The following is a 27760-nucleotide window of genomic DNA, read 5'->3' as shown; positions in this document are numbered from 1 at the left end:
TTGGCTGTGGAGAATTCCAGAAGTAAGCTTAAATTCTTCCAAATTAAGGCACTGTATGCCCTACTGAAAAGCAAGCCTTTCTCCTCCTTCATTCAAGAAAAGTTGGTAACTTGGAGAGTCAGATGTCATTTTCCTACCTGTGTAACCCTGGGTGGCTTCCTGGAGGCATGTACTTTGGAGGCCCAAACTAGTAGGATTCTTGTTATAAACAACAGAGACTGACTCTGAGTAGCTTATCACAGAATACAATTCTTGCACATTAGTGTTGGTAGCTCACAGAGTTGTTTACAAAACTGGGGAACCAGTTGGTGAAAAAGAGCGGGAAACAGACGTGTCTAGCTGGGGTGAAACAGCAAAGGGGAAACCACCAGTGACCCCTGCCCCTGGTATGGATGGAGAAGCCGAGGCTGGATGGAAGGAACACACAGTGAGTGCAGCCATGTTCCTGCAGAGCTCTACGACAGGGCCGGTTAGTGGGGAAACTGGGTTTTGTATAAAGAAGGAAGAACCTTCTATACTGTACTATTTATTGAGTGCTCACAACGTGCCAGGCATTTCATCTACTGCCTCTCAGTGTTTTTCTTTTTCTTTTTTTTTTTTAAGTTTATTTATTTATTTTGAGAGAGCGAGAAAGAGAGCGTGTGAGCATGGGGGAGGGGCAGGGAGAGAGGAGAGAGCGCATCCCAAGCAGGTTCCTCGCTGTCAGCTCAGAGTCTGATGCAGGGCTCGAACTCACAAACCGCGAAATCATGATCTGAGCTGAAACTCAAGAGTCGGATGCTTAACCGACTGAGCTACCCAGGCACCCCTCAGTGTTTTTCATACTATGAGAAACAACCCTACTAGGGGTCCAGAAATCAATGAATTGAGGCCAGACCAACATTTAAAAAATTAAATGGAATAGGAAAATTAGTGTAAATATTGTTTAGGTTTGATTCCGGGGTGTGTGTATGACTAGGGTCATAATACGTTGCCTCATCTCGTCTAATGCACACAATTCCCTTGCCAACCTGATTTTACAAATCTGGAAGCAAATCCTTAAGAAAGGTTAAGTAATCGGGGCGCTTGGGTGGCTCAGTCGGTTAAGCGTCCGACTCCAGCTCAGGTCATGATCTCGTGGTCCGTGAGTTCGAGCCCCGCGTCGGGCTCTGTGCTGACAGCTCAGAGCCTGGAGCCTGTTTCAGATTCTGTGTCTCCCTCTCTCTCTGACCCTCCCCTGTTCATGCTCTGTCTCTCTCTGTCTCAAAAATAAATAAACTTTAAAATAAAAAAAATTTTAAAAAAAAAAGGAAGAAAGGTTAAGTAACTTATCCAAGATCACACAACTCATAAATGACAAAACTGTAACACTAGGTTGTGCCATTCTAAAGACTCTTTCTCATTGACTATTGTCTACAAGGACATAGATCTCACTGGTATACCACTGGTCCGAAAACAGGCTGCTGTGATCAATAATTTTCATGCCACTCTCCAAATCAGATGGATAGATAGGTGACCGATAGACGATTGACAGATAGCTAGATGATAGATAGAAATGCATGCACATATAAATATACAGATCTAGATAATCTAATTTTTTACTGGGCAAAGATAAAATTAGAGACTAGGAAGTAATAGGAATCTAAAGTCACATGAAGGAACAAAGTACGTGCTGTAAAATCTTGTACATTTGCTAAGGTGGATTCCATACCAGCCCAGTGATTTTCAGCAGCCAGCACAATGTACAGTTGACAGTGTCCATAATGCTGTTGTTCCTGATTCTGAGATGTAAGGCAGACTGTTTCTAGCTCTGAGATCTAGGACCAACCTCTCTTCCAGGTGTCCTGCGGTCACTCATAAAGAGGGCATGTGTGACAGAGTGGCTAGTATCCTCAACAACAGTCTCCCAGGAAATCCAACGTTGAGTCCCATAAGGCTGCTTCTCTGTTCGCCCCTTTCTATCATGTTTTCCTGCCTGTTCCTTCATTTCTCTGTGTTTCTGAGCATCCAGTATAAGGTGGTAGCCACAGTGTGGGATTTAAGTCAGAAAGGCCTGGATTCAAATTCCAGTCCCGTTTCTTTCCTAATCTCTTACTCTTACTTGCCTCGCTTGTTTCCATTATCCGTAAAAAGAAGAAAATAACGGCACCGACCTCATAGGATTGTTGTCGAGAATTATGAGAAATAATCCACGTAAAGCGCGTAGAACAGTGCTTGACACATAGTAAGTGCTCACTCAGGGTTGTTATTAGTCATTACTCTTGTAATGACTTCTCCAGACCTGTGCGGTCCCGTATGCTGGCTTCTGGTCATATGTGGCTATTTAAATATTATTGAATTAAAATTAAATTACTCCCTCAGTCACACCAGCCACATTTCCAGGGCTCAGTCACTACATGTGCCTAATGGCTACCACGTTGGACAGTGCAGATCTAGAATCTTTCCATCATGGCTAAAAGTCCTACTGTACAGCTTTGCTCTAGGGGAACAGGATTGCCCACAAGACATCCTAGGTACAGCATTTCCAAACTTTAGCCACACTAAAACCAACAGAAATGAAAGTTTTTGTTGTTGTTTTATTCTCAGAAGCCTGATTGCTGACCTCTACCCCCAGAGATTCAGATTCAGCAGCTTGGGGATGGGGCCTGAGAATCTGCACCTAATAAATAGCAGGTGGTGCTGATGCTGCCGGGCCCTGGACCCCTTAGGGAGCACTGCCGCGCTAGGCAGCAGCTTCCCCCGGGACTCAGGAATATTCTGAAAGGTGGGACACACATCTTTCAGATGTGTAGTACGGTTTCTCCACATTTCCTCTACTCATGCAAACGTGAACAAACAGATGTTTTGTAGAATTTCCACTGCAGCAACACCAACAAAATCCGTGTCTTTTAGCAGTTACCCTGAAACTGACTGGTGCCCCGACCATTTTCCATCATTGTTGGAAACCTTTCTGGAGCGTCGCTGAAACTTTTTTTTTATGCTGAATCTGTATGGCAAGAAAAACTAGAGTTTTGGAGCTGAGATTTGGAAAACCTGAAAACTAAACTTAAGTTATATGTGTAAATACCAGAAAGATCCATGCTCCTTGCAATAAATTGAGGAGTGTTCTAGGAAAGACTGGAGATGGCCGAAGGGATTTGGTTTAGTTTGCATTCCACAGATTTTGTAAGATCTTTCTCTCTCAGTAAGTTGACCTCTACTTGGACAGGAAAATAATGAGGCTGGTGGTAGACCAGCCAAAGGAAATAAACAATGAATTGTGTGGATGGAGCTAGCCGGGTGGTGGGAGAGGAGAAATTACGGAAATGATCAAACGTGCAACCCAGTTACAAATTGAAAGATGCCTGCAGGGAGTAGGGGAACGGGGCTTATGTTTTAATCAGAGCTTCAATTAACTTGATAATGCGTTCGGTTTACCCTGTGTGGATTGAGAACATCTTGAGGTAACCAATTCCATTATATGAAGGCCACGGATACCATTTGAGGTCAACTAGAATTGAAAGTAACCACAATCAGTTAATTCGGAATATCTGATGGCATAGCTTTAAAGTTCAAATATAGAGGAAGGAAGAAGAAAAGCATGTTTAAAGCTCATTTGCCCACCTATTTTGCAGGTAATAGAAGTAAAGAGTGTCAAAAACAAGGATTCAAGATGGGAAGCCATAACTACACCCATGCCACTGTCTTTGGTTATCCTAGGACTGTGGGGGTGCTAGAGGCCTACGGACCTTCTGAGAGTATGAGATTTACTGAGGGGCTCTGCCCAGGACTCAGAAATCTATTAGAGACTGTAGTACACCTTTGGGAAATATCAGCTCTTAGTTACAAATTGAAAGATGCCTGTGGGAAGTCAGAAGGAGGGGTATGGGTTTTAAGCAGAGCTTCAATTAAAAGCCGCCTCATTCTGTGAGTCCCCTGTGTCTTCCCCCAAACTCTAAAGGCCCCCTGACCATACAGTCATTACTCTGCCTCTTTGCCAAGGTCCCTCTCCACATCCCTCTATATCCTGACTTCCAGAGAAGGAGAAAGAGACATGGCATGGAGTGGAAAGAACTTGAATTTTGAATTCTAAACCACCTAAGTTGGGACACATTTCACCTGTCTGAGCGTCACTTTTTTTCACCTATAATATTAAGCTAAGGTCCTGCTTCAGAAGTTTGTGGTAAGGTGAAATTCAGTTTGGTTTATAAAGCCAAGCTGAGCTAATGTTGATATAGAGCAATCATAATGCCCATCCTCTTCCTCTTCCCAATCCCCATCTCCAGCAAAGAAAATATCCTGGTTTCCCTAAAGAGCTTTCAGATGTGTATGAAGGGCTGAGCCAATTTACTTGCCAGGGTCTGTTAATTGTGGTGTTCTGTGAGGCAAAAAAAAAATCCAATCTGATACTTAATAACCTTTTTCAGAACTCTTTGATCAGGGGTGTAAACATTCACAAGTCTTCCTAAATAGGAAGTAGGATTCTGGGGCAAGGCTGCATCCCGCTCACAAGCTTAGAGTGCTGGTCACTTTTCCTAAACACAGTGAGGACCACGCACAAAAGCTGGCACCTGTTGTCATCAAGAGATTTTAATTTTGTTCCTTTGGATCACACAGCACCTTGTGAATACTCCCTAGGGCTCCTGAATGCCACACTGGGCAGAGAGGAAACAGCATTCACCACGGAAGATGCCACATCTGGTGTCTATCCTACTGCACAGCTTTTCTAGGACCCAAGATCATCAGAGAAAACATTTAAAACCCTCATTTCTGTTTAAAAAATGAGCTTTGTTGGACTTTTTAAAAATTAAAAATGAGGTGGTTTTAGGCTACTTGCTCTTGACCACTTAGGTGTGCTAACTTTGGTAATGTCACGGAGGAAAGCTTGTTTCTTTCACCAGCCAGTAGACACAGGGCATTGGGCCGCGTGTGTGTGTATGTGTGTGTGTGTGTGTGTGTGTGTGTGTGGTGATGTTGATGATGGCCAATCAGAGGTAGCTTACCCTACATCAAATGTCAGTTTTTTTCCGGCTTTGGACAAGGCCAGTGGCAGGCAAGTATACCTGTCCACGTGTGTGCTATCAGAGGGTCAGAGAAGGGCGAGAGCCCAGATAAAAGTCAGTAAATCCCAGCAAAAGGAATTCTTTCAGCTTCTTTCCCTTGGGTTCATGGGGCAAGTTAAGATACATTATCAAAATCCATCCAAGGAGAAGATTTTCATGAGCAGTGATTGATTTTTCAACTTGAGAAATGTGTGGCTGACCCTGGGATTGAGGAGACTTGTAAGTTAAGTGCATGGAAAAATGGACCGACCTTGCTACTCACACCGCTGTGTCTCCTGTCTCCCCCTCAGCCTGCACCTACAAAAACCAGGCGTGCTGCCTGACCATACATTACGAGAATGGATTTTCTATTACCACGGAACCACAGGAGGGTGCCTTTCCCAAGACCATCTTACAGTCTCCCTATGAGAAGCTGAAAATGTCTTCAGATGATGGAATCAGGATGCTGTATTTGGATTTTGGAGGCAAAGATGGAGAGATCGTAAGTGTATTTCTGTAGACAGTGCGATTTCATGTTTTGCTGGGCGGCACATCTGTGATGGCTTGCAAACGTAACGCTGCCTTATGTTTATTTAGCAATTGACTATTTGCAAAGTACCTGCAGGCTTGGGGCGCCTGGGTGGCTCAGTCGGTTGAGCATCTGACTTCAGCTCAGGTCACGATCTCGCGGTCCGTGGGTTCGAGCCCCGCGTCAGGCTCTGGGCTGATGGCTCAGAGCCTGGAGCCTGCTTCCCATTCTGTGTCTCCCTCTCTCTCTGCCCCCCCCCCCCATTCATGCTCTGTCTCTCTCTGTCTCAAAAATAAATAAACGTTAAAAAAAAATTTAAAAAAAAAGTACCTGCAGGCTCATGTCTTGTTTGATCCTAGAAAAACTATGATTAGATCCAAGCATCTCAAAATTCCTAACTTCTGTCTCATTTTCCACTAGCAAATCAATATTTGAATCAAAGAATCTTTTACAAAGTCAGCATTAAATTCTCATTAAATGGGGTCCCACCAGCTTCAAAATGCACCATTCATTCTTAAAAAGTCTCAAGCGTCTAATCTAACCTGGGCATCCCTGCTGGTGTGGGGGGTGCGGGGGCGTGACATGCGCAATGCCCGCCATCGGGGAGGTCTGCAAGGAGCACAGCACATGGAGAGCACAGAGGCAGAGGGTCTGGACGAGGGGCAGAGTAGAAGGGATGGTGGGGAACAAAGAACTGTGGTCAATACCTGCATGGAGAGAGAGCCAGACAAGAGCCCAGAAGTTTCGGGCTAATGGCAAATAACGTCTAACAAAATTAGCAGATTTGTCAGAGTAACTTTTAGACTTAGATCAATGCAAACAGTCAGTGTATTGAAATTCACAATTTGCTGTGATCATTACTGCCTGTTACAACAATAACAGTGTACTTCTTCAGTTCTATGAAAGGGTGGGAATTTGCACGTTCTTTCTAGAAAGCAAGTATAGTTCTTGACATTCTCCGGAAGACATAGGACCTCGTTTAAGCTGTTAGCATAAGGCCTTCATTTCAAAGTCACGAGCACTGCTGTTCTGGGTCCCGAGACACCACCGGCCCCACATAACCAGCACTTCTCACTGTGGGTATCACCTGTGGCCGTGAGGAATCCAACACCCTACGCCTGGCTGCTCATCTGAACTCACTTTCTGAGAACAGTTTCCAGCGAGTCATTTCCTTAACCTTTAAAATGGATCCACAGGATTTTATAGGATTTGTGTGTTTCAGTCAGTAGGTTCAGTCTGAAGCACCAGTTTGGAAATAAGTGACTAGAAAGTCCCTTTCGCTAAGAATACTTGTAGTTCAGTTGCTGCTCTTATCAATCACTCAACTGCGTGCTTTTTCTTAAAGGGGACTGCTCCCTAGCAAAAAAAAAAAAAAAAAAAAAAAGTCTCTTGCTATCCTTGGCTTGAAAAATCAAGGCTATTTTTGCCCATGAGGAAAATCACTTAGGTCTAAATTTCAGCCTTCCTGAAGCCTGTAATTATAACCTGACTCGGGAGATTTAGGAAGGACTGAGTTTTTGCTGCCAGTCCATTCAGCTGGTGAGTGCAAGTTCACACATAGCTCCCCCAGGTCAAGTCAGCAACCCCAGGAGGCAGGCACCACCCAGGCTTTCCTCTCCTCTTCCAGGGAAGGGAGCAGAGATGTGCTGTTGAGATGGAGTTGAGGGTCAAGACACCCGTGTTCTGAGTCTGTAACTAACTCACCAGTTGTGTTGGGCAAGTCCTTGTATTTCTTTGGATCTGAGTCTCTCTGTCCATAAAATACAGTGACTAAAGTGGGTAATCTTTACGATTACTTCCAAAAGTTGCATTCTTCCTTAGTGAAAACAGAATCCTGTGGTTAACCCCCGACTCTGGCATCAGAGAAGCCTGCATCTGAGTCCGTATGTACCCTTCCCTGTAAGATCCGTGAGCTCAGAAAGTTTTAGAACTTCTTTAAGTCTTAGTTTCCCATATAAAACATGGAGATAATAGCAATAACTACCTCATGGGATTTCGTAGGAATTACGTAAGACGGTGTAGAGCTAATATTTAGCACAGTGCCTAGTTTATGTTTAGCACGGCGCCTGGTTCGTGATAAATACAACCCTAACTTCGCTAGATACTGTTATACATTCCGGTTGTTGATCCCCCAGTAGTGTCATCATCAGAACAGAATTGGAAACACCTCCAGTTTTCCTGAATTAGGTCCAGTGATAAAAATTCAACCTGACTCTTATGCTCTGGTCATGGGTGGAGACACATGTAGGCACACACGGAGCAGGGGACTTAACAGACATGTGACCCACATGCTTACAATTCAAGAGCACAGGACCCTGGGGACACAGCTGCTTAGCCCTAGGGCTTCTGCATTCCGAATTCTCTTTTTCTGTTATTTATTTTGAGAGAGAGACAGAGAGAGAGTGCAGGGGAAAGGCAGAGAGAGAGGGAGAGAGAGAGAATCCCAAGCAGGCTCCACACTGTCAGCGCAGAGCCTCATGTGGGGCTCGAACCCATAAACCGTGAGATCACGACTTGAGCCGAAACTAAGAGTCAGACAGATGTTTAACCAAGTGAGCCACCCAGGTGCCCCTGTATTCTGGATTTCACATACAGTATCTCATTTAATACTCTATTTACTCTGTAAATTAGGTAAGACTAAGAAAAATTTCAAGTGACTTGTCCCAGATTATATATCTAGAATGTATTAAAAGGAAAAAAAAAAGTGTTAAAACCAGGACTCAAATTTAATCTTCAGATGTGAAATTTAGTGCTCCTCCAAGCTGGACCTAATCCAACATAAATAATATCACTATTGTGATACCAAAAATAAATGGTTTAGACAGTCAAGAAAGGCAACATCACTATGGATGCTACTGGTATATATAAATTTCACAGAACCTATTTCGGAAAAAAAAAGGTAGATGTAAAGAATAAGTTCAAAGAGTTAGCTTTTAAATCTCACTGAGGGGGTGGGGGGGGGCAAGGATTTACAGCCATAATCGATTCAGTTCCCATTTAAAAGCAGGAAGTGCTCAGATCCATTTGATGTGCAAATCGCTATTCTGTATCAAGCATTGATTGAAAATCTCTCACGCTCCCTTCTTTTTAAATTTCAGCAACTGGACCTTCACTCCTGCCCCAAGCCGATCGTGTTCATCATTCACTCCTTCCTGTCAGCGAAGATCACAAGACTGGGCTTGGTGGCCTGAGCAGGGGGGATGGCTTGCCTTGGACAGAAGGAGGGCTGCTGTGGGACGTCAGATGGGCTGCTCGGCGAGCAGGGAGAGGTAGCATAGCAGGTCTGCCGCGGTCAGCTTTAGATCCCCGAGTCCTCAGCTGCCCCAGACTTCTCCATCAGCTTCACCAACTACAAGGGGGCGCCCCAAGAAAATACCGCAAGGAATATCAGGAGAAAAATGGCTTTTTAGGACGGTAGAAGGGTAAAGAGGTGAGGGCGAATGGGAATACATAAGCATAGCTTTGAAACCACGACAATCAAGTACATGAACATTAGAACAGCGTGTGCAGATCTTAATCATACCAGTGTCTAGGCAACTGGTTCACCCAGGTAAGCAAGGGCTGACCAGATGAGAAATGGACACATTGACCTCCCTCACCCCCGATAACAACGATCCCTTGTTTTAGTGTGATTGATTGCCTACTTCTAATTGAGTTGACTTTTGCTGGTAAGGAAAGAGAAGTGCTTCAAATTGGAAACCCACCTTTTACTTAAGTATGAAGCAGCTGTAATTTTTTTCTTAATGAATTATCTTTCAGTGATGTACAATGAGTCTGAAGTATTCTCATTAGCATATGCCGAGCAGGACTTAAATAAAGCGTCAGATACTGATCTGAGCTCTGAGCTGGTGGAATCTGAGCCAAAGTAGACTGTTTATAGTGCAGAGCTTTGCAGAAGAGTCGTGTGCTTGAAAGATGATTAATCTGGAGACTGCACTCACACCAAGGTGTGTTATCTTAGAGCCAAGACGGATAGCTTTACTTATAGAAAGCAAATTATGGATATTTTTTTAAAAGATTGTCATTTGAGATATATATAAACATACGTATATCTCCTATATATATTACATACATATATATAAAACAGCTCACATGAGATTAACTAATTATCCCCATTTCGTGGTTTTCAGTGGAAATACTGAGCAATTTATTGACCCTTGTGCCTGCCTGTGCTCGTATGCATGCATTTTCGAACCAATCATAGAGCAGTGCATATAATTCTGGACGATGATGGGCTTTACGCATACACCCAGAGTGGTAATCAAATCTGTTGACAGCATCCGCAGCTCTTAGGAATTCCAGGGAAATAATATAATGACCTGATATTTTTCTACAAGAATATTTTCAGACAACATAGAGCATATTTCTGATTTAATGCCTTTATTTTTACCTTTCAATACAAATTCAGTAGAAAGACACCAGTATCATTTGATTTTGGAGTCCCTTTCCTCAGACCTTAAAAATTAGCTCTAGAGGTTCCGTAAGCATTTGTAACCCTTCTTCCCCCTGTAATGTACATAAAGAAATGTTCTGGATTGGACCTATGCGTTTTTGCAGAACTTTTAGCAAATACCTATGCAAAGAGCTTTTAAAAGTGAAACTGTCTTAAAGGAATGTAATTTTGCCCACCAGATGTTTATTGAGTTACAAAGCTGGTTTTAGATTTGTGTTTCCCAAAGTGTCTGTCATGTAACACTAGTTCCAAAGGGCATCGACAGACGTGTTTTGTTGGGGGAGAATAAGAGGTTTGTGTGTTCAAGTGTGTTAAACACCAAGGTAAGAAATGTTAAACAGATTTCATGATTGTGGGCCCCCTCAAGGGCTTTAACGTATACACTGAGATTCTTCAAGGGGGGACCCGTGTACTATTCAAACATTTCTAGAACTCCTTTCTGTCAGGGCATCTTGTTGAAACCGGTGTTTAAAAAAACAAAATAAAACAAAACAAAACAGAAAACAAAAAACACTTTGGAAACAGCTTTAGGACACCGATTTTTCTTTTTTCTTTCTTCTTTTCTTTTCTTTCTTTTTGGTTTCTTATTTTAAAATGCTGAGGAGTGAAATCCCACCCTGAATACTACAGGAAAGCTTTGATGCATTTGTAAATTATACCGAACTCTTTCATGACATATTTTCGAAGTCACTGGAATGTTGTTATACAAGAGAATTATACTTATGCATTGTAAATAACATTGAAATACATACATTAATGCCAATAGTTCAACAATGTAATCTAAGGTGCTCATTACTACATGAAGTATGAGTTAATTGCTCATAATTAAATTGCAAAGATCCTATTATATATTTATAGACAAATTAAAATGATAATTACAAATATTTCTTCATCACATTAAGTTTTAGACTGATTAATATCTGGGTGGGGGTCAACAAACTACATTCTCTGCATTTACAAAAACTTAAGTTAAATATTTATATTTTAGAAAATATACATTTGAATAAATTTATGCATTTTCTGAATAAAAATGTGTTATTAGCAAGAAATAGACAATTTTACTAAGAGAATTGTGTATACGAATCATTTTTTTTTTTCCTTCACAGTTAAAGTGTATCATATCTGAGTGGCTATGATGAATCAATTTCAAGTACTCATTTTTCCTCGTTCTGAATTCAGCAAATTACAATGATTTTATAGTGTAGATTTTAATCTTGTCTTGATGTGTGTTATGGATGTTGTGAAAGACACAAAGTCCTATGTCTGGATACAATCACTGAATTTGTTTTTGTCCAATCTGCTTTGTGCTCAATCCGTTTCTTATTTGAATCAATGAATTATTAAATTCACATTTGTCCCTTTAAGGGTAAATCAATACAAATGTTTTAACTGTACTTACTGGGAAGCTACCCATTTTGCTGGTAGATGTAGTTAGGCGATCCCTAAGCATCCCAGGGATTTGAAGAAGGCCAAGAGGAATATAGAAAGCAGTCTCTTTCCTGACTTGAACTAAGTAGAAGAAAAAAATCATAAACGTCTTAAAAACATCCACGTGGAGGCGTTTAATTAATTCTATCAATTGATGGAATTAAAATGCTGAAAAATGCATTCTCCTACAATTAATGAGCAGGGCCTTTCGGGCCCTTGTTTTACAAATATTAGTCCATCTTGAGGGGAGTGGGCTGGGGTGAGGGGGTAATATTTGAATGTACCTTGAGTTAAAAAAAAATGTGCCTATGTTTATAGCACCATGGATATCATGTAAACTTTACATATGAATTAAATAAATATTCACCTCTGAATATGGTGGACTGGTTGGTGGTTTCATGATAGCCACGGACGGAATGTGAAGACACATCCCACTATTCTCTTCCTCCAAGACTGGCCTTGGAAGGTGCTAATGGGTAACGGAGATGCCACTAGAAAGTTTGGTGTGTGAGGGTTTTGTGTATAATTTCAGGATGGGTCTTCATCTGGAGCTTAGGGATCTTGGCTCTTAAACTAAAAATACATGGGATTTGACCTGTATACCAAGCTCCAAATACTCAAATCTTATGTAGTACTGCAACTTGGTTTGTTTTTAATTGCTTATAATGGCTTAGTCTATGGCTGGGAAGTCTTTTTACTATTTGAAAATTTAGTAGTATTGAGATTACATTTAAACTGTAGAATCTCACTTTTGAAGAGACTTCAGAGGTCATCAAGCACATTATTGCCAAAAGTTTATAATTTTAACAATACCACCTTAATGTATCTTAGCGTATATTTGCTAGAAATATAGCAACATAGTATATACATATAAAAATGAATACACACCAATTAAATTCTTTAAAAAGTTTGTACCACCTGAAGTCATACCATATACACTACTGGTCCAAGTACTACATTTTGGGAAACACCAACCGTGCATAATATTCCACTAAACTCAGGCGACTCTTCCTGAACATCCCTTGCAGTGTTCATTCTGCCTGAAATTGGAAGTGTTCAGCTATGGGACGGGGGCTCCCGCTCTCCTGAGGCAGGTCATTCCACTGCTGGATGACTAGAGTTGTTGGAAAGTCCTTTCATTTTTAGAGCCAAAACGTAGGTCCGCCTGACTTTCAGTCATGAACCTGTTATACCCTAGAAAACACTGAAGTCCGATCTCTTTTCCACATGAATGTCCTATATATAGTAAAAAGACAAATCAAGGCTGGGGGGTTGCTAGGCAATATAAAATTATCTGAAAATGGCTTTAAATAGGACACTTAGATGCCTTGTTTTTATCCCTAAAGAATCAATTGGCCAAGATTAAAACTCTCCATAATAACCTAGTGGTGGAGAGTGATGAGAAAACGGGTATTTATAAGCCCATTAGTAGGTGTACATTTGGCAATAATTTGGAAGGCATTTGGCAAAATCTAGAAAAATTTTAAAATACACATACCTTTTGACTTTAAGATTTATTCTAGAGATGTAAGCAGACTAACATAGGATCATCTTTGCAGCATGTTTGGAACAAGAAGCTAAAAAGGTCAATGAATAAGCTAAATAAATCTTGGCACACTGATGTATTAGAAGACTGATCTGTCTCTAAGTGCTAACGTGGACAAAATGGCTAAATGCAAGTTCTGTAAAATGTAGATAAAACCACAGATACATAGATATACAGTCCATCCTTTTTTTTTTTTTTTTTAAGTGTTTCTCAGGAAGAGTGGCACATGCCAGGGCATTTTGGAAATCTGTGCTGGTGTGGTTTTGTCATCACAACGATGCGGGGGTGGGGGATGGGGGGGACACAGTATTTACTGAACAAGAACCGCGGCTGGTAGACTTCCTGCCAGGTGATAACAGTCCCCACATCCAGTGGAATTGTTTTGTCCTCTGAGATGTTCACGTAGGTGAAAAACATAATTATCTGAGCCTAGACCCTGACTACATTTTACATACAAGAACACTTTTTGACTGCTTCAATATATTCTGAATTTTCTAGGTGTGCAGCTACCATGCACATGGAAGGAAGACTGTGTTTTTGTTTGGCTCAGGGTATTTTATAAAATGTTTTATAAAAACAACTCACCCTTAGTCCCATGTGCGTACGTACATGGGACTAGAATCATCAACACAGAACACCTGACTACTTGGATGTGCCTCATTCACGCTGAATCTAGGCAACAATAGTCGACTACTTTTATCTTTTAGTGGAGTTGTACCCCAGCATCTCCATATTGAAATGTATTATTATCTTACTGTCATTGTCCTTTTCTAAAACTTCTTTACCTTACAGGTAGGGGATCTCAATCTTTTTTTTTTTTTAAGTTTACTTATTTATTTTGAGAAAGAGAGAGGCAGCAGTCGAGAGTGAGAGGGAGCATGCGTGGAAGTGGGGGAGGGGCAGAGAGAAAAGGGGAGACAGAGAATCCCAAGCAGGCTCCGCACTGTCAGCGCAGAGCCCAGTTCGAGGCTTGATCTCACAAACCATGAGATCATGGCCTGAGCCCAAGTCAGATGCTTAGCCGACGGTGCTACCCAGGCGCCGCTAGGGGAAATCAACTTTAAAAAAATCCTGGGGCGCCTGGGCAGCTCAGTCAGTTACGCATCCGACTTCGGCTCATGTCATGATCTTGCAGTTCAAGAGTTTGAGCCCTGCGCCGGGCTCTGTGCTGACAGTTCAGAGGCTGGAGCCTGCTTTGGATTCTGTGTCTCCCTGTCTCTCTCTCTCTCTCTCTCTCTGCCCCTCCCCTGCTCTCACTCTGTCTCTCTCTCAAAAATAAACATTAAAACAATTAAAAACAAAAACAAAAAAACTGTGTCCTGAGCAGCCACTAATGACCTGAGCAATCCAGAACTGTACAGGATTTAAATCTTTGTGGGGCCAAACAGGAGATAGTAATATGAAGGAGCCAAGCAGAAAAAGAATCCTCTTCCTTTTTCTTGGGTACATCCCTGTGACAGGGTTTCTCCACACACCTTGTATCCTAAGACAATCCCTGTGACTGAGAAGACACCCGCTGGGGGACTGGATGTGTTTCTTTGGGCCTCATGAAGCAGTGGCCACTGAATAATGTATCACCTGCTTTGCTCTCCTGCCTTCCCCACCTCTTTTCCTTTTTCTTCTTTACTCTCACAGCCCTGGAATTGAACATTCCAAATACGGCATCAGCACCTAATCATATCGTACACAAAAATTAACTCAAAATAAATCACAGACCTAAATATAAGAAATAAAACTATAAAGCAAGAGAAAAGATAACCCACAGAATGGGAGAAAATATCCGTAAGTCATGTATCTGATAAAGGGCTAGAATCCAGAATATACAAAGACCCCTTACAACTCAACAATAAAAGGACAAACAATCCAATTAAAAGTGGTCAAAGGATCTGAGTGGACAGATCCAAAGATCTGTAAATGGGCAACAGGCACATGAAAAAATGCTGAACATCAATAGTCATCTGGAAAATGCAAATCAGAACTGCAATGAGATACCACCTCATACTTCACATCACTCGTCAAGAGGGCAAATAATTACAAGTATTGGGAAGGATGTTGAGAATTTGGAACGCTAATACATTATTGGCTGGTGGAAATGCCAGATGGTACAGCTGCTTTGGAAAACAGTTAAAACAAAAAAGTTAAAACGTGGAGTTACCATAGAGTCGAGCAATTCTACTCATAAGCGTATGCCCAAGATAATGGAAAACTTATGTCTATGCAAAAAACTTGCACACAAATGTCCACAGCAGCATTATTCATGATAGCCTAAATGTGTAACCAGCCCAAATGTCCATTAATTAATGATAAAACATTCGGCTATAAAAAAGAATGAAATACTGACACATGTTACAACATGGGATGAACCCTGAAAACCTCATGCTAAGAAAAAGAAGCCGGACACAAAAGGCCATAAACTGTTATGAGTCAACTTACACAAAATGTCCAGAAGAGGCAAATCCATAGAGACAGAAAGTAGATTACTGTTTGCCAGGGGCTGGGAGGAGGGAGAATACAAAATGACTGCTTATAGATAATGGCGTTTCTGTTTGGGGTGATGGAAATGTTCTGGAATTAGGCAGTGGTGCTGACTGCACAACTTTGTGAATGTACTAAACCCACTGTATTCTACACTTTACAGGGTGACTTTTATGATATGTGAATTATGTCTCAAAAATATATGTTGTGGGCGTGGTTTATCAAGTTCTCGTCTAGTCCATTAGACGATGGTCACGCTCACCATTCTCTTCAGGACAGGTCTCTCCTCACTTTCGTGTCTGAGTCCCTGGGGGACAACACCCTTAAGATTCTTAAAAACCCTTTTGTCTAGCTCACAGGGTCTACTTTTAAATCATTCACCCTAAATATTTCTAAGGTCTTAATAAAGGATCATATAACCACACCTTAGGTTCGATCTTTTTCCTTGGAGAATCTTTTGCCATTGGAAATAACTGGAAGTGCGAAACCATTTCACTTCTCTGACTCACGATGTCCTAAGACTTCAGTATGTCCTCGAAATGCTGGAAAACCGCACGGTTCCTCCTTTGGCTCATCTATCTTTTCCTGCATCTTACCAGATGTAGCTAAATTAACACATGGCCTACTGACACTTTTTTTTTTTTTTAACATTCTTCCTAGAAATAACCCAAATACTCCATGAGTGCATCAGGCACAACTCTTTTCCAGGTTCTGCAGGCAACAGTCTTGCCAAATGTACCATCTCTACATAACACAGTGAGCTGGTCAGGCCCCGTGGCTCCCTCTTTCCCTCATACAGGGGCCTTGTCATTTGTCATTTTAAAGAGGGCGAGCTTTCAGCATTTTTCCCAGCATGGGTAAATAACTCCCCAGAACAGCTGACATCTTAAGCTCAGTCCCTGCACTCTTGCCCATATACCTTTGAAGGACCCTGTCATGCTTACCCTATATAAAGGCAGAGCACCTGCTCGGCTGGGTTCCTCCCAGGGAGCTTAGCTCCAAAGTGTGTGCATCTGTACTTCAGCCCTGCCACCTCTCCTTCCGTGAGTGGTAGTTTACACGAAGTGCTATTTGCCAGAAGTTCCTTGCTCGATGCCCTTGGAGGAGCAGACGCTGACCTGAAGCTTCTGGGCCTTTTAGGTCTCTCCTTTGTGCCTGCTTTTATCTTTAACCACTTTTTACTTGAGAATCCAGCCTCTGAGGTAGACAACGTGGAATGAGCTTTGGAATCCCAGTAAGGCATCTAAAAATTTAGGAACCAATTTCTTTGACCAGTTGAATTGACTGAAAGAGTTCTCCAAGTCATAATTATTGGTTCACTTTGGAGATATAACTTCAACAAAACAAAACCTACAAAACAGATGGAGTTACTGTGTTCCCTTGGCAAGGATATATCCGGTCTCCCCTCCCTCTCTCCGCACAGCTTGACCTAACCCCACCACCCAGTCACCTCCCAAGGCTCACTGGCCTCATGCGGCAAACAAGGGATGCAGCAAAGGTGCAGTGTTTTTGGAAACTGTATTTGATGACTCTTTCTGGGGCAAACAAGGTTGGGTATCAGTTTCATATAGTTCAACTGAATACAACAGAGAATGTACAAATTTAATCAAGCAGATTGGATCTGGGCTTTCTCTATCAACTATCTGGGAATATGAACACAGTGGAGACTCTGATAGGACAATGGGCTTTTAGAAGGAAATCAAGACAGAGTGATTTGCCTAAGTATCTAGGTGAACACTCTAGTACCCATGTTACGCAGCATGCAACAATTCCAAGTATACGGTTTGATGAGTTTTGAGAAATGTGCAGCCAGGACACCTACCATCACAACCATGACATAGAACATTTATATTACCACAAAGTTTCCTCGTGTCACTTTCCGGTCACTCCAACATCTGACCCCAGGAAACCATATTTGCTTTCTGTGACTCTGTATTTCCTCTTCTAGAATTTCATATTTCTGCCATTTTCTTCTGAGCGCATTTTGAGAGTCATCCATATGTTGCTGCATATTTTTAGTTTGTTCTATTATATTGATAAGTAGTATTTCATTACGTGGATATTTTATTTTATTATTATTTTTGGTGGAGGGAAGGAGGGGCAGAGGGAGAGGGAGAGAGTGAATCTTAAGCAGGCTCCATGCTCAGTGCAGAGCCGGACATGGGGCTCGATCTCACAATTGTGAGATAATGATCTGAGCTGAAATCAAGAGTCGGATGCTCAACTGACTGAGCCACCCAGGCGCCCCATGGTTATTTTATGATTTGCTTATCCATTCACTTATTGATGGACATCTTGGTTGTTTCTAGTTTGGTGCTACTAAGCATTAAGTGGGTATGAGTATTTAGTGCAATTTTTTGCACGACACAGGCTTTTATTTACCTTGGGTAAACACGGGAATGGCTGAGTCATATGCAGAGTGTAAACTGAATTTTATAAGAAACTCAAATATTTTCCAAAATGATTATTGCATTTTCCATTCCCAACATCAGTGCAGGAGATTTCCAAATGCTCCACATAGTCACCAAGACATGGTGTCATCAGTTTTAAAGTTTTATACATTCTAGTTGGTGTTTAGAGGCATCTCATTAATTTACATTCTCTTGACGAGTGAGGACACTAAACATCTTTTCATGTGTTTATTGCCATTCCTATATCTTCTTTTGTAATATCTTCTTGTAATATCTTTCATGTGTTTATTGCCATTCCTATATCTTCTTTTGTTAACATTTTGTGGAATGTTTTTTCAACTCCTTGCCTATTAAAAAAAACCCTCTAGGTTATGTCTTAAGTTGTAAGGGTTCTTTGGTTCTTTATATACTGTAAATAAAATGCTCACCCTCACTATTTTTAGTCACCAAAAAAGGAAACAGGGACTCTGCTGGTGGGTATGCAAACTGATTTCTCAGAAAGGCAATTTGGAAATATTACCATCAGTCTTAAGACTCACAAATTCCACTACTAAAAAGTTATACAGAGAAAATAATCAGTGATGCATTAGGAAGATTCATTACAGTTTTATTTATAATAGGGAAAAATTGAGCCTATTATGTCTAACAATGGGGACTGGTTAAACAAATTGTGGTTCCTTGATATTACACAGTTATTAAAATTATATATATATATATATATATATATATATATATATAATTCATGATATGTTGTTAAGTGGAAAACAGGCTATTAAATTAATACACAGACAAATATGAACACACATACACACATATACACACATGTATGGCTCTAACTTTTAAAATATTTTAAAAATAATTACATATATATTTTAAAAATATTACCAGTGGTTACCTAGAGATAGTGGGGCAATGTTGGAATTTTTTTTACTCTGTTTTGTATTTTCTGCATTTTCCAGATTTTCTACCATGAGAAAAGATCTTGTTTTCTGGGAGTCTCTACTTAGTCATTTTCACTATATCTTATTTTCACAATTTCTGCCCTTTCTTCATTTCTAATCCCAAATAAACATGAATAGCTCCAACAGCGCTGGCCCCGAGGCAGGGCTAAGGGAAGACAGCTACCTGCGTAAATGTTTTTACCAATATTTTCTAAACCAGGAACTTCCCAATAAAGTATGCTGTTGTGTCACATGAGAAAAGCCACTGGCAATGTCTTACTTGAGATTCAGTCATTTTATCTGGCCTAACAACAAAGACATTTACCAAGAAGAAAAGAAGTAACTTTTTCTATTTATTGAAATAAATAACCAAGAGTAAAGATTTTAAAACATATTTTAAAATATTAACCTTAAAAATTAAAATATAGTGAAACTGTAAAATAAGTATACAATTAAAAAAGCACATTAATTGAGCATCCTCAAAACTATATAAATATTGGATATTTATAAAATTATTTAGAGACAAAACATCTATTCTATGAATAAAGTTTGAAATTTGCTTATAATTTTCAAACTAAAGAAACAAATAGGAAATAACAGCTCTGGCCAATTTATAACTGTCCAAAGAGAAAGATTCTGTGTCATTTCTTGCTTGTCTTTTCTAATACCCATTCAATCACCTAGGAGGAGAAAAAATGTGATTATTGTTTGTTTCTACTGAAAACACAAGGGATAGCAAAAGATAAAGTTCAAACAGTATCATAGAAATTTGAAATTAGAAGTAGCGCATCAAAATCTTAAAACACATTTTATCTGAAAAGCACATTTTATTTTCTAACTGAAGAAAAGAAAACTGAAGGTAGATTTCGACTGCAGAGTACAGGAATTGTCCTCACTGAACACAATAAAGATTCTGCTCTATTTTTTCACCTTTTTAAAAAAACGTTTTCAAAGGGTCACTGGAAAGAAATTAAACCAAACTCTGAAAACAACTAATCAAAATGGATTAATTTTTCCAGCTCTTTGGATTTAAAAATATTTTTCTTTCTTAACATCATTTCTAGAAACTCTTTTGTTAGTAGAGCAACCTATTAAATACTCCAAAATGCTCTGTTTGCATTAGTCTACTATTAAGTATTTTAAGGAGAATTCTTACAGCATATATAACAGCATCGTAGCTACCCTAAAGTAAAATAGCAATTTAATTGAATGTAGTTTCTTGGGAATAAGCTATTTACCTGTACAGCATTGTTGTTTGCTGTTTTCTTCATTTCTTCAAATAAACCCCTTGAAGTTTTAAGATCCTAAATATAACAAAATAGAGCATTTCATGATTTGTACATTAAATTACAGAGAACAAGTCATTATTAATCAAATAAACTTGAGATTATCCTAAAACATTGTACAAGTATCAGTGGGACTCAGGAAATATTACACACACAAAAAAAATCAAAGTAAAAGATTATAATTAGCTCTACCCTGAAGTATCAAGATACTTTAACATCTGTAACAACAGTTAAATACATAGAAATATATATAAGTGTACTATATATATATATAAAATATATATATATATAAATCTATGTCATTCTAACCTCATATTCGCAGCAGTACTGACCAAATCTAAGCTTCATCTTTGACTATGAGTATCCACTAATGCTTTGGTACTCAGGAAATGAATATACAGCATTTGTATTTATTTTTAGATAAAATCTCTTTTTTCTCTTCTTTTCGTTTAATTCATTCCAGAAAAAAGAGGGAATGACTCTTTGTTGACAGGAAAGGAAACTGAAATCTCTTGACTTTAAAAAAATAGGATTATATCAGATTACAAAGTAAAAAAAAAAAATGTATTAAAAAAAAAAAACAAAAAAAACAGCAGTCCTCTGCTGTACCTCTAAGTTATGCTTCCCAGAAGACAGACGGCCACTTTCAGTTCTTTTAGCTGTTTCTCTTATTTATACCTTCAGGTTTCTGAATAATATGCTTATGCTGCTACTTTTTGATTTAGGAATTAGAGGCAATGAACACTGTTATGGGTTCAGGTAGTGGGTTCAGGTGTCTGAATCCTGCCAGCCCCTCCCCTTCCTCTCAATAACTGTTGGGCCACATTTTTTATTAATAAATAGTGTGTTTGCATTATTATACCTCCGTAAATACAGTTCAGTCTTGAGCTAAGTATGTATTATAATTATCCTCTCGTGTAGCATTTTGTCTATCCTGTAGTTAAATTACATTTGCTTAGTTTGCCATGTGTGTAATTCTAGGTACCCCCCCACCCCCGCCAAATGCTGCAATAGACTGATTCAACGTACAAACAGCAAAGTTGTTTCAAATACTCAAATACACTGGATAATCTCTCAGTTAAGGTTTTATAAAAATCTGATTTTTATTCTTATTCTTATTTTTTCACCTGGCAATCTTTCTCCCAAAATCTGCTCTGATTTGGTCTAACTGCTCCTTAGGTCAGCTCTTGGTTTTCGACTCAGTCCCTTCTTCTGCTAAACTTCATCCTCTTTGCAGATGCTTTGAAGCACCTTCTGCTCCCCTATGTTCATCTGTTGAGTTCCTCAAAGTCCATATATCAGTGAAAGCATATATTTGTCTTCCTCTGACTGACTTATTTCACTTAGCATAATACCCTCTAGTTCCAACCACGTTGTTGCAAATGGCAAGATTTCATTCCTTTTCATTGTCTAGTAGTATTCCATTGGATATACACACCCCATCTTCTTTACCCATTCATCAGTCAATGGACATTTGGGTTCTTTACATAATTTAGCTACTGTTGATGGTGCTGCTATAAACATTGGGGTACATGTGCCCCTTCAAATCAGCATTTTTGTATCCTTTGGATAAATTCCTAGTAGTGCAACTGCTGGGATGTAGAGTAGTTCTATTTTTAGTTTTTTGAGGAACCTCCCATTTTCTTATCCTATGTTTCCTGATTTTATCATTTGATTCTAATTTCTGGTAAATTTCTTCATCTCAACTGTTCAGCCTTTCTGTTGGATTGATTTTATCACATTTTTAATTTCAAGAAGCTTTCATGTTCTATACAGTTTCTGGAAACAGCATCCTGTTCTAGTTTTACGGATGCAATTATCTTCTCTCTGAGAGAATTTTAGTTTTTATGAAGTTTTCTACAGCTTTCTGCTCCTTAAGAGTTCCCTTCATTCCTTTACATTTTGGTATCTCTTTACTGGAAAACCCTCAAAAGTCTGCTAATCCTTGGAGGCCCAATCATATTTAAAAATGAGATATAAAATTATATTGGAAGCTCTGTCTGGAGGCGTTACAAAGTAGGGTTATTAGGAGGCCAGCTGGTTTTTTCCTTGTGGCCTTTAAATCTTTTGTCTCCAGAGACTACTGTCTGCACTGTCACAGAGCTGGGGGGGGAGAGTACATGCAGTGGACCGTGAAGTTACCCTTGTGGCAGAAGGACCTGTAGAGCAAGGTTCCCCAGTTCCCTTTGTAGATCTTTATTCAATCCCCTTATCTTCCGCCTGGCACCACACTCCTTTCTTCCATGATACTCGGTGTCTTCAAACCTTGAGCACCTCGGAGACCTGTTACATGAAGTGGTTTGTTCCTCACTGGTGCTCCGCGGGGCGCGGGCTTCTCCATGATACCATGCTTCTGTGGGCTCTGTCTTGTTCAACAACGTACTAACCATACTTCTACACTTGTTTTCTCTCTTTGTTTCTTTGTTTTTGTACTTTAATACCATCTTTCTTGAGAGATTTTAAAAAGAAGGCGAATTAAATGCACATGGTCAATCTGTAGTTTTAACCAGGGACTCACGCACAACTCTGATTTGAGTCCGAAACTCTAAAAACTGGAGATAATCCAACAGCATCCAAGTTTTACAGAAGCATCATCTGCGTGGCTGATCTGTCCAATGTCTTACAACTAGCTGATAGTGGATCCAAAATTAGGAACAGGGTGTTCTGACACTCATCCCAGTTGCCTTTTTCACTCTATACTAAAATTACTAATTAAACATGTTTTAAAGCTTTAAAGTCAAAGACTTGTTAGGGAGATACTGAGGATACCAGTTAAAATGTAGTTTTCTATATATGAAGACAAAACTCAATATAAAATATTTTGGCTGCAATTTTTTTTTCTCTTTTTTTTTTTTAAAGAGAGAGAGGAGAGGGGCAGAGGGAGAGAGACAGGGTCCTAAGTAGGCTCCAAGCTCAGTGTGCAGCCCAACATGAGGCTCGATCCCACAACCATGAGATCATGACCTGAGCCAAAATCAAGAGTTGGACGCTCAATGGACTGAGCCACCCAGGCACCCACTGGCTCCAGTTTTTCTATCTCCACTAAAGAAAAAAAAAAAAAAAAAAAAAATCTGGTAACAAGTTATAAGCTAAAATGTACTTTGTCAAATAGGAATATCAGGACCTCAATTTTGCTGTTATGAAAGAAGACACTGTACCTTCAGATAGAACTTGGAGATCTCAAAGAGACGTTGGCTGCATGCAGTGAAACATCCATGAGCTTCAGTAATGCTGTGTTTCTTCAGGGTTTCCGTAACTACCTCTTTCAGTATCTTGAATAGAACATAACATATGACTAATATTTCTTGGAAAAGGTACAAATGTATTGCTTCTTTAGATTTGTGTGAATTACACACCCATGTAACTCTGTGAAAGATAAGTTTATCAAGACAAAACAACTGAGGAAAAAAAAGAGGTCTGGAATATTTATATGGTCACACATATCATAAGATATCTGTCAGGAATAAATGACTGGAGTATATTAAGAGGAATTCATATCATGAATTCTCAAACAAAATCTGAGTGTAAAGGCTACGTACAGTAGAGATGTACATAAGTGTATGTATTTTTTATTATGGAACATTTCAAACACTGAAAAGTAGAACATTTTATAATGAATCCTTATTTCAATATATCAGTTTCAATAAGGATCAATTTGTGGCTAATTTCATTTACACCTCTGCCCACTTATCCATTATCTTTCTTATGTTGGATTATTTTAAAGTACATTACCGATACCATGTTATTCCATTCATAAAATTTTTAGACATACATTTTAAATGAACTAAGTACAGGAATTTCTTCCCATGTAGAACTAAGAGACAGGAAAGAAATCTTTACCCGTGTGTGTTTCTGTGATCTTGATTCCTTAATTTGCCTTGATGTTTTTGATCCATGCACACTTTTTTGACCAGAACTGGCTTTTGTAGTGACTTTTGAAGTTTCATTGCTAAGAACTGGAACAGATGGACAGGTCACAGATAATGATCGCTCTGCTCGTGGTTTTCTGGACGTCACTGCATGATGATGAGGATTAGTGCTGCCACTTGTCTGAGAAAGAAGAGAATCTGAACTTTCAGACTTCACAAGTCTATTGTGGAGAAATATATCAAAAACACAAATGAAGTGAATCAACAATGAGGCCCATTTTCTGTCCTAAATGTGACAACTATATCCACTGAAACATAAACCTAAGAAAAGCAAACAAGATTTCTTGCTGCTACTGCCTTAAGTAATTGACAACTATACAGTTGCTCTCTTAGTTCTTCAAATGAGTGACTAAAACATACAAAGCAAGGAACAACAAATGAGAATTTCAGCTAGGAGGAAAAGCAACGAGGAGTACGCTGTTGCCAGCCCTGTCAATTTACAACTTCTCACCTCAATCAGCTCTGGAACTCCAGGTGGTGATATTTGTAAATTTAATAATCAGCATAAGTACTTATGCTTTTCTATAAAGATAATTTTGACAAAGAAACCATAACCGATACTTATTGTACCCATGCAATTACCTGGGCAAAATAAGTGTTAAATACAAATGAAACTAAAGTTGGATCATGGTTCCATCTCTCTAAAATGTTTAAATTTCCTTTTACAAGATAGGGTCTCATATCCTTCAATTCTGCTAACCCACAGACCACAGTGTTCTTTCTTTTCCAGAACACATATCTTATTATTAGTCTCAAGTCAGAATAAAAAACATTCCTACAAAATACAGTATAGGAAATGTTAACAGATTTGCTTTTTAGGTTTATCATGTATAAAAAGTACCATGAATTTATAAAGTCCTCATAAAAATAATTTAGTTATTACATGGGCATCTGAGTGGCTCAGTTGGTTAAGCATCTGACTTCAGTTCAGGTCATGATCTCAAGGTTCGTGGGTTCCAGCCCCACATCGTATTCTGTGCTGACAGCTCAGAGCCTGGAGCCTGCTTCAGATTTTGTGTGTGTGTCTCTCTCTCTCTGCCCCTCCCCCTCTCATGCTCTGTCTCTCTCAAAAATAAATAACATTAGAAAAATTTTTTTAATTAAAAAATGATAATTTGGTTATTCCATATCAGGGAAATAGTATTCTAATATTTCTAACTGCTCCAAAAAAAAAAAAAAAGATCTGAAAGTCTCACTTTAACATATTTCCTAATTTTTGAAAGATTTACATACATACGATAAAAATTTAAAGCTTGCTGTAGATGCCAAAGACCTAAATTTGACAAAGGTACTAAAGATCTACGAATCCAACAGAATTCAGAGTGTTTACGAAAACTTCTGTTCCAGTATTTGGACATTTTCCTTAGCTAGCAAAAAAAGGGTCTGGAAAAGTTTCTTATAATATTATGTAGTGTTTTAAGCTATATTTTACGTGAAACAATGGAAGTCCCTGTTGAAGGGGCCGGGGCAGGCAGAAAGCAGTGGGAGGAGGCAGGCAGACAGTAGGAAAGCTGCCATCCCCAAACCCCCTCTTCCACAAAGCAGTTCTGCTGCTTCTGGGTAAGCTCGCGAGTGTTGCATGGCTTGACCACTTTACAGTCCATCATGCTAACAGACTGTATATTAGCATAGAAAGCAAGAAATTCCAAGTCAAGTCTTTTTATAACTTACAAGTGTAAATACAACTGCTCACGATGAAAACAAAATTCCTGATATGAAGGAATATTAATCTAAGATCTATGCAGAAAGCTACTTAAAAATAGGAAGGACTAATATGGCTCAGTCAGTTGAGCCTCCAACTCTTCGGTTCAGGTCATGACCCTGGAGCTGCGGGATGGAGCTGAGCCCTGTGTCTGGCTCCACACTGAGTATGGAACTTGCTTGGGATCCTCTCTCTCTCTCTCTCTCTCTCTCTCCCTCTGCCCGCTTCCCCACTCACACTCTTGCTCTCTCTCTGTCAAAAAAATTTTTTAAAAATAAAAGCCAAATAAATAAATAAAAGCGTACTCTAGGCAACACTTTCTGTCAAGAGACTATTTTTATGTACTTAACATATCACCTTTTGGGGGGATAAAGGCAATTTAGATCTTTTGATCTCCTTTTCAATCGAGACACTTCAGTTCGGAGCTCACTCTGTGGAGCTTCTCCGTCAGGGACGCTTCCAGGCTCTGACAAGACTGCAGGTGATGGAAGAGGGCTCAACACCGTGGGCACCGGAAAACCCTCTCTGGTGCAGGTGGTCTGGGTTTCATAACGAATAAGACGAGACTGAAGTTCAGAAAATCCCCCGTCTCTTTCTAGTGCTTTTCGGTCATCCAAGCAATATCTGAACAAGAGAAAGACCATTAAAATCACAGTCTCCAGGACGGCAACGGCCTTCCCCTGCCAATTAGGAAACGGCGGAACATTTACTTGAAAACCTCTTACTTTAAATTCCTAATAATTGTTGAGCAAACGGCTGACTTCCCTCACGAGTTCGGTTTTTTCTAGTCTGCTAGATGACGTGGCAAAAGATTAAAAATTTTGAAGTACGATCTGATTCCTCTTTGACTATTTCTGGGCAACAGATTAAGCTAATCCTCTGGCTTATTTTCAAAATAATAGAGTTGCTGTCTTAATACTCTTTAAATCTCTACCAACCTCTGATTCCTCAGTATGGTTGATATGTAACAACACGAGATGCTGACTTTTGTTAGAAAGGGCAAGTTTATTTTCAACACAAAGATGAAAAGGGTATAAAGGTATTCTAACTGGCTCACCAAACACAGCTCAGAACACTTAAAATTTTTCTTTGAAACTCACTTCCCCCCTTTACTGCTGATTGACAGATTTTTCTTCAAACAACTTCAACTGTCCCTGTGCATCTGGTTTCTAGCCAAATCTGATTCAAGGAATCAATGAGAAGTTAGCTCAGTGAATGCTTCTGGACATAAAGAAATTACATGTTGTTAAGTACAACAAATAAGCATATCAGGAAAATCACCTATGAGGTATGCGGCCTTGGAATACTCTTTCTTCCCTTTCTCCCCTGCTACAGCTGCATCAGGGAAACACAAATGGCTTCACATACATGATGGGTGGACCATAAAAATTAAGACCTTTCTTTACAATCCGTCCTCTTGGCTTATAAAATTCTAAGACGTTCCCTAAAATCAGAACTTTGGGTCCATAAGCTTTTAGTTCAACCCCCAGGGAGTATATCATTACCCTAACATCTGATTGCCTGCCAGAGGCTTTAAGGACTTTTTCTATCCCTTGTGACACTTTCATATTTGATTTTGAAGAGCCGGACTCCCTGGATTTATTTAAATCTGGCTCCACCACTGATTAGCTGTTTGGACTTGGCCAGATTGCTTAACTTTTATCTATGCTTCTGCTGCCTCATTTGCAAAATGAGATTGACACCAGTCATCTCCAAGAGCCACTGTGAGGATTCCTTGAACAGGAACATGTAAGCACTCAGAATCAGTGCCTAGAACATGCAAGCAAAGCAGTGAATAAATGTAGGCTGCTCTTGCTCTTATCATCGTCATCGTCATCAGCAGCAGCAGCAGCAGCAGCAGCAGGTTTACTTTCTACCACAGCAAACCTTACAGTGTGCTGATAATATGCAGCCTCGCCAGGATTTCAGACCCCGGTTGGTGAGTTCAGAACCTGACTTTAACCAATTTAGTGTAGTAGCTTATGTAAGTTGGAAGAATCATCACACCCGGGGATTGGTCAATCCATGGCTGACCATTAAAATCACCAGAAGAGCTTTTA

General features: G+C 39.7%; 2 protein-coding genes across 5 annotated transcripts in view; one reads left to right on the top strand and one right to left on the bottom strand.

Annotated features, from left to right (window-relative positions):
- SNTB1 (syntrophin beta 1) overlaps positions 1-11784 on the top strand; it is a 236070-nt gene extending 224286 nt beyond the window's left edge. For both annotated transcript variants that reach the window (XM_042924318.1, XM_042924319.1), the window contains exons 7-8: positions 5312-5502; positions 8628-11784. In XM_042924318.1, coding sequence (XP_042780252.1) covers positions 5312-5502; positions 8628-8720 — 284 coding nt within the window. In that variant the 3' untranslated portion in view covers positions 8721-11784. The remainder of the gene's footprint in view (positions 1-5311; positions 5503-8627) is intronic.
- Positions 11408-27760, bottom strand: part of LOC122211179 (MDM2 binding protein) — a 91676-nt gene continuing 75323 nt past the window's right edge. For 2 of the 3 annotated variants that reach the window (XM_042924315.1, XM_042924317.1), the window contains 5 exons: positions 26058-26324; positions 23910-24159; positions 23228-23341; positions 20022-20087; positions 11408-11491 (listed from right to left, as the gene is read on the bottom strand). In XM_042924315.1, the coding sequence (XP_042780249.1) occupies positions 11414-11491; positions 20022-20087; positions 23228-23341; positions 23910-24159; positions 26058-26324 (775 nt within the window). In that variant the 3' untranslated portion in view covers positions 11408-11413. Of the gene's footprint in view, positions 11492-19256; positions 19464-20021; positions 20088-23227; positions 23342-23909; positions 24160-26057; positions 26325-27760 lie in introns of those variants that run through there. The other variant, XM_042924316.1, reaches the window with a different exon arrangement.

Source organism: Panthera leo, chromosome F2 (assembly GCF_018350215.1).
Source record: "Panthera leo isolate Ple1 chromosome F2, P.leo_Ple1_pat1.1, whole genome shotgun sequence".
Lineage (NCBI taxonomy): Eukaryota > Metazoa > Chordata > Mammalia > Carnivora > Felidae > Panthera > Panthera leo.
Note: the sequence above shows the minus strand (reverse complement) of the source record. Positions and strands in the feature narration are given on the sequence as shown.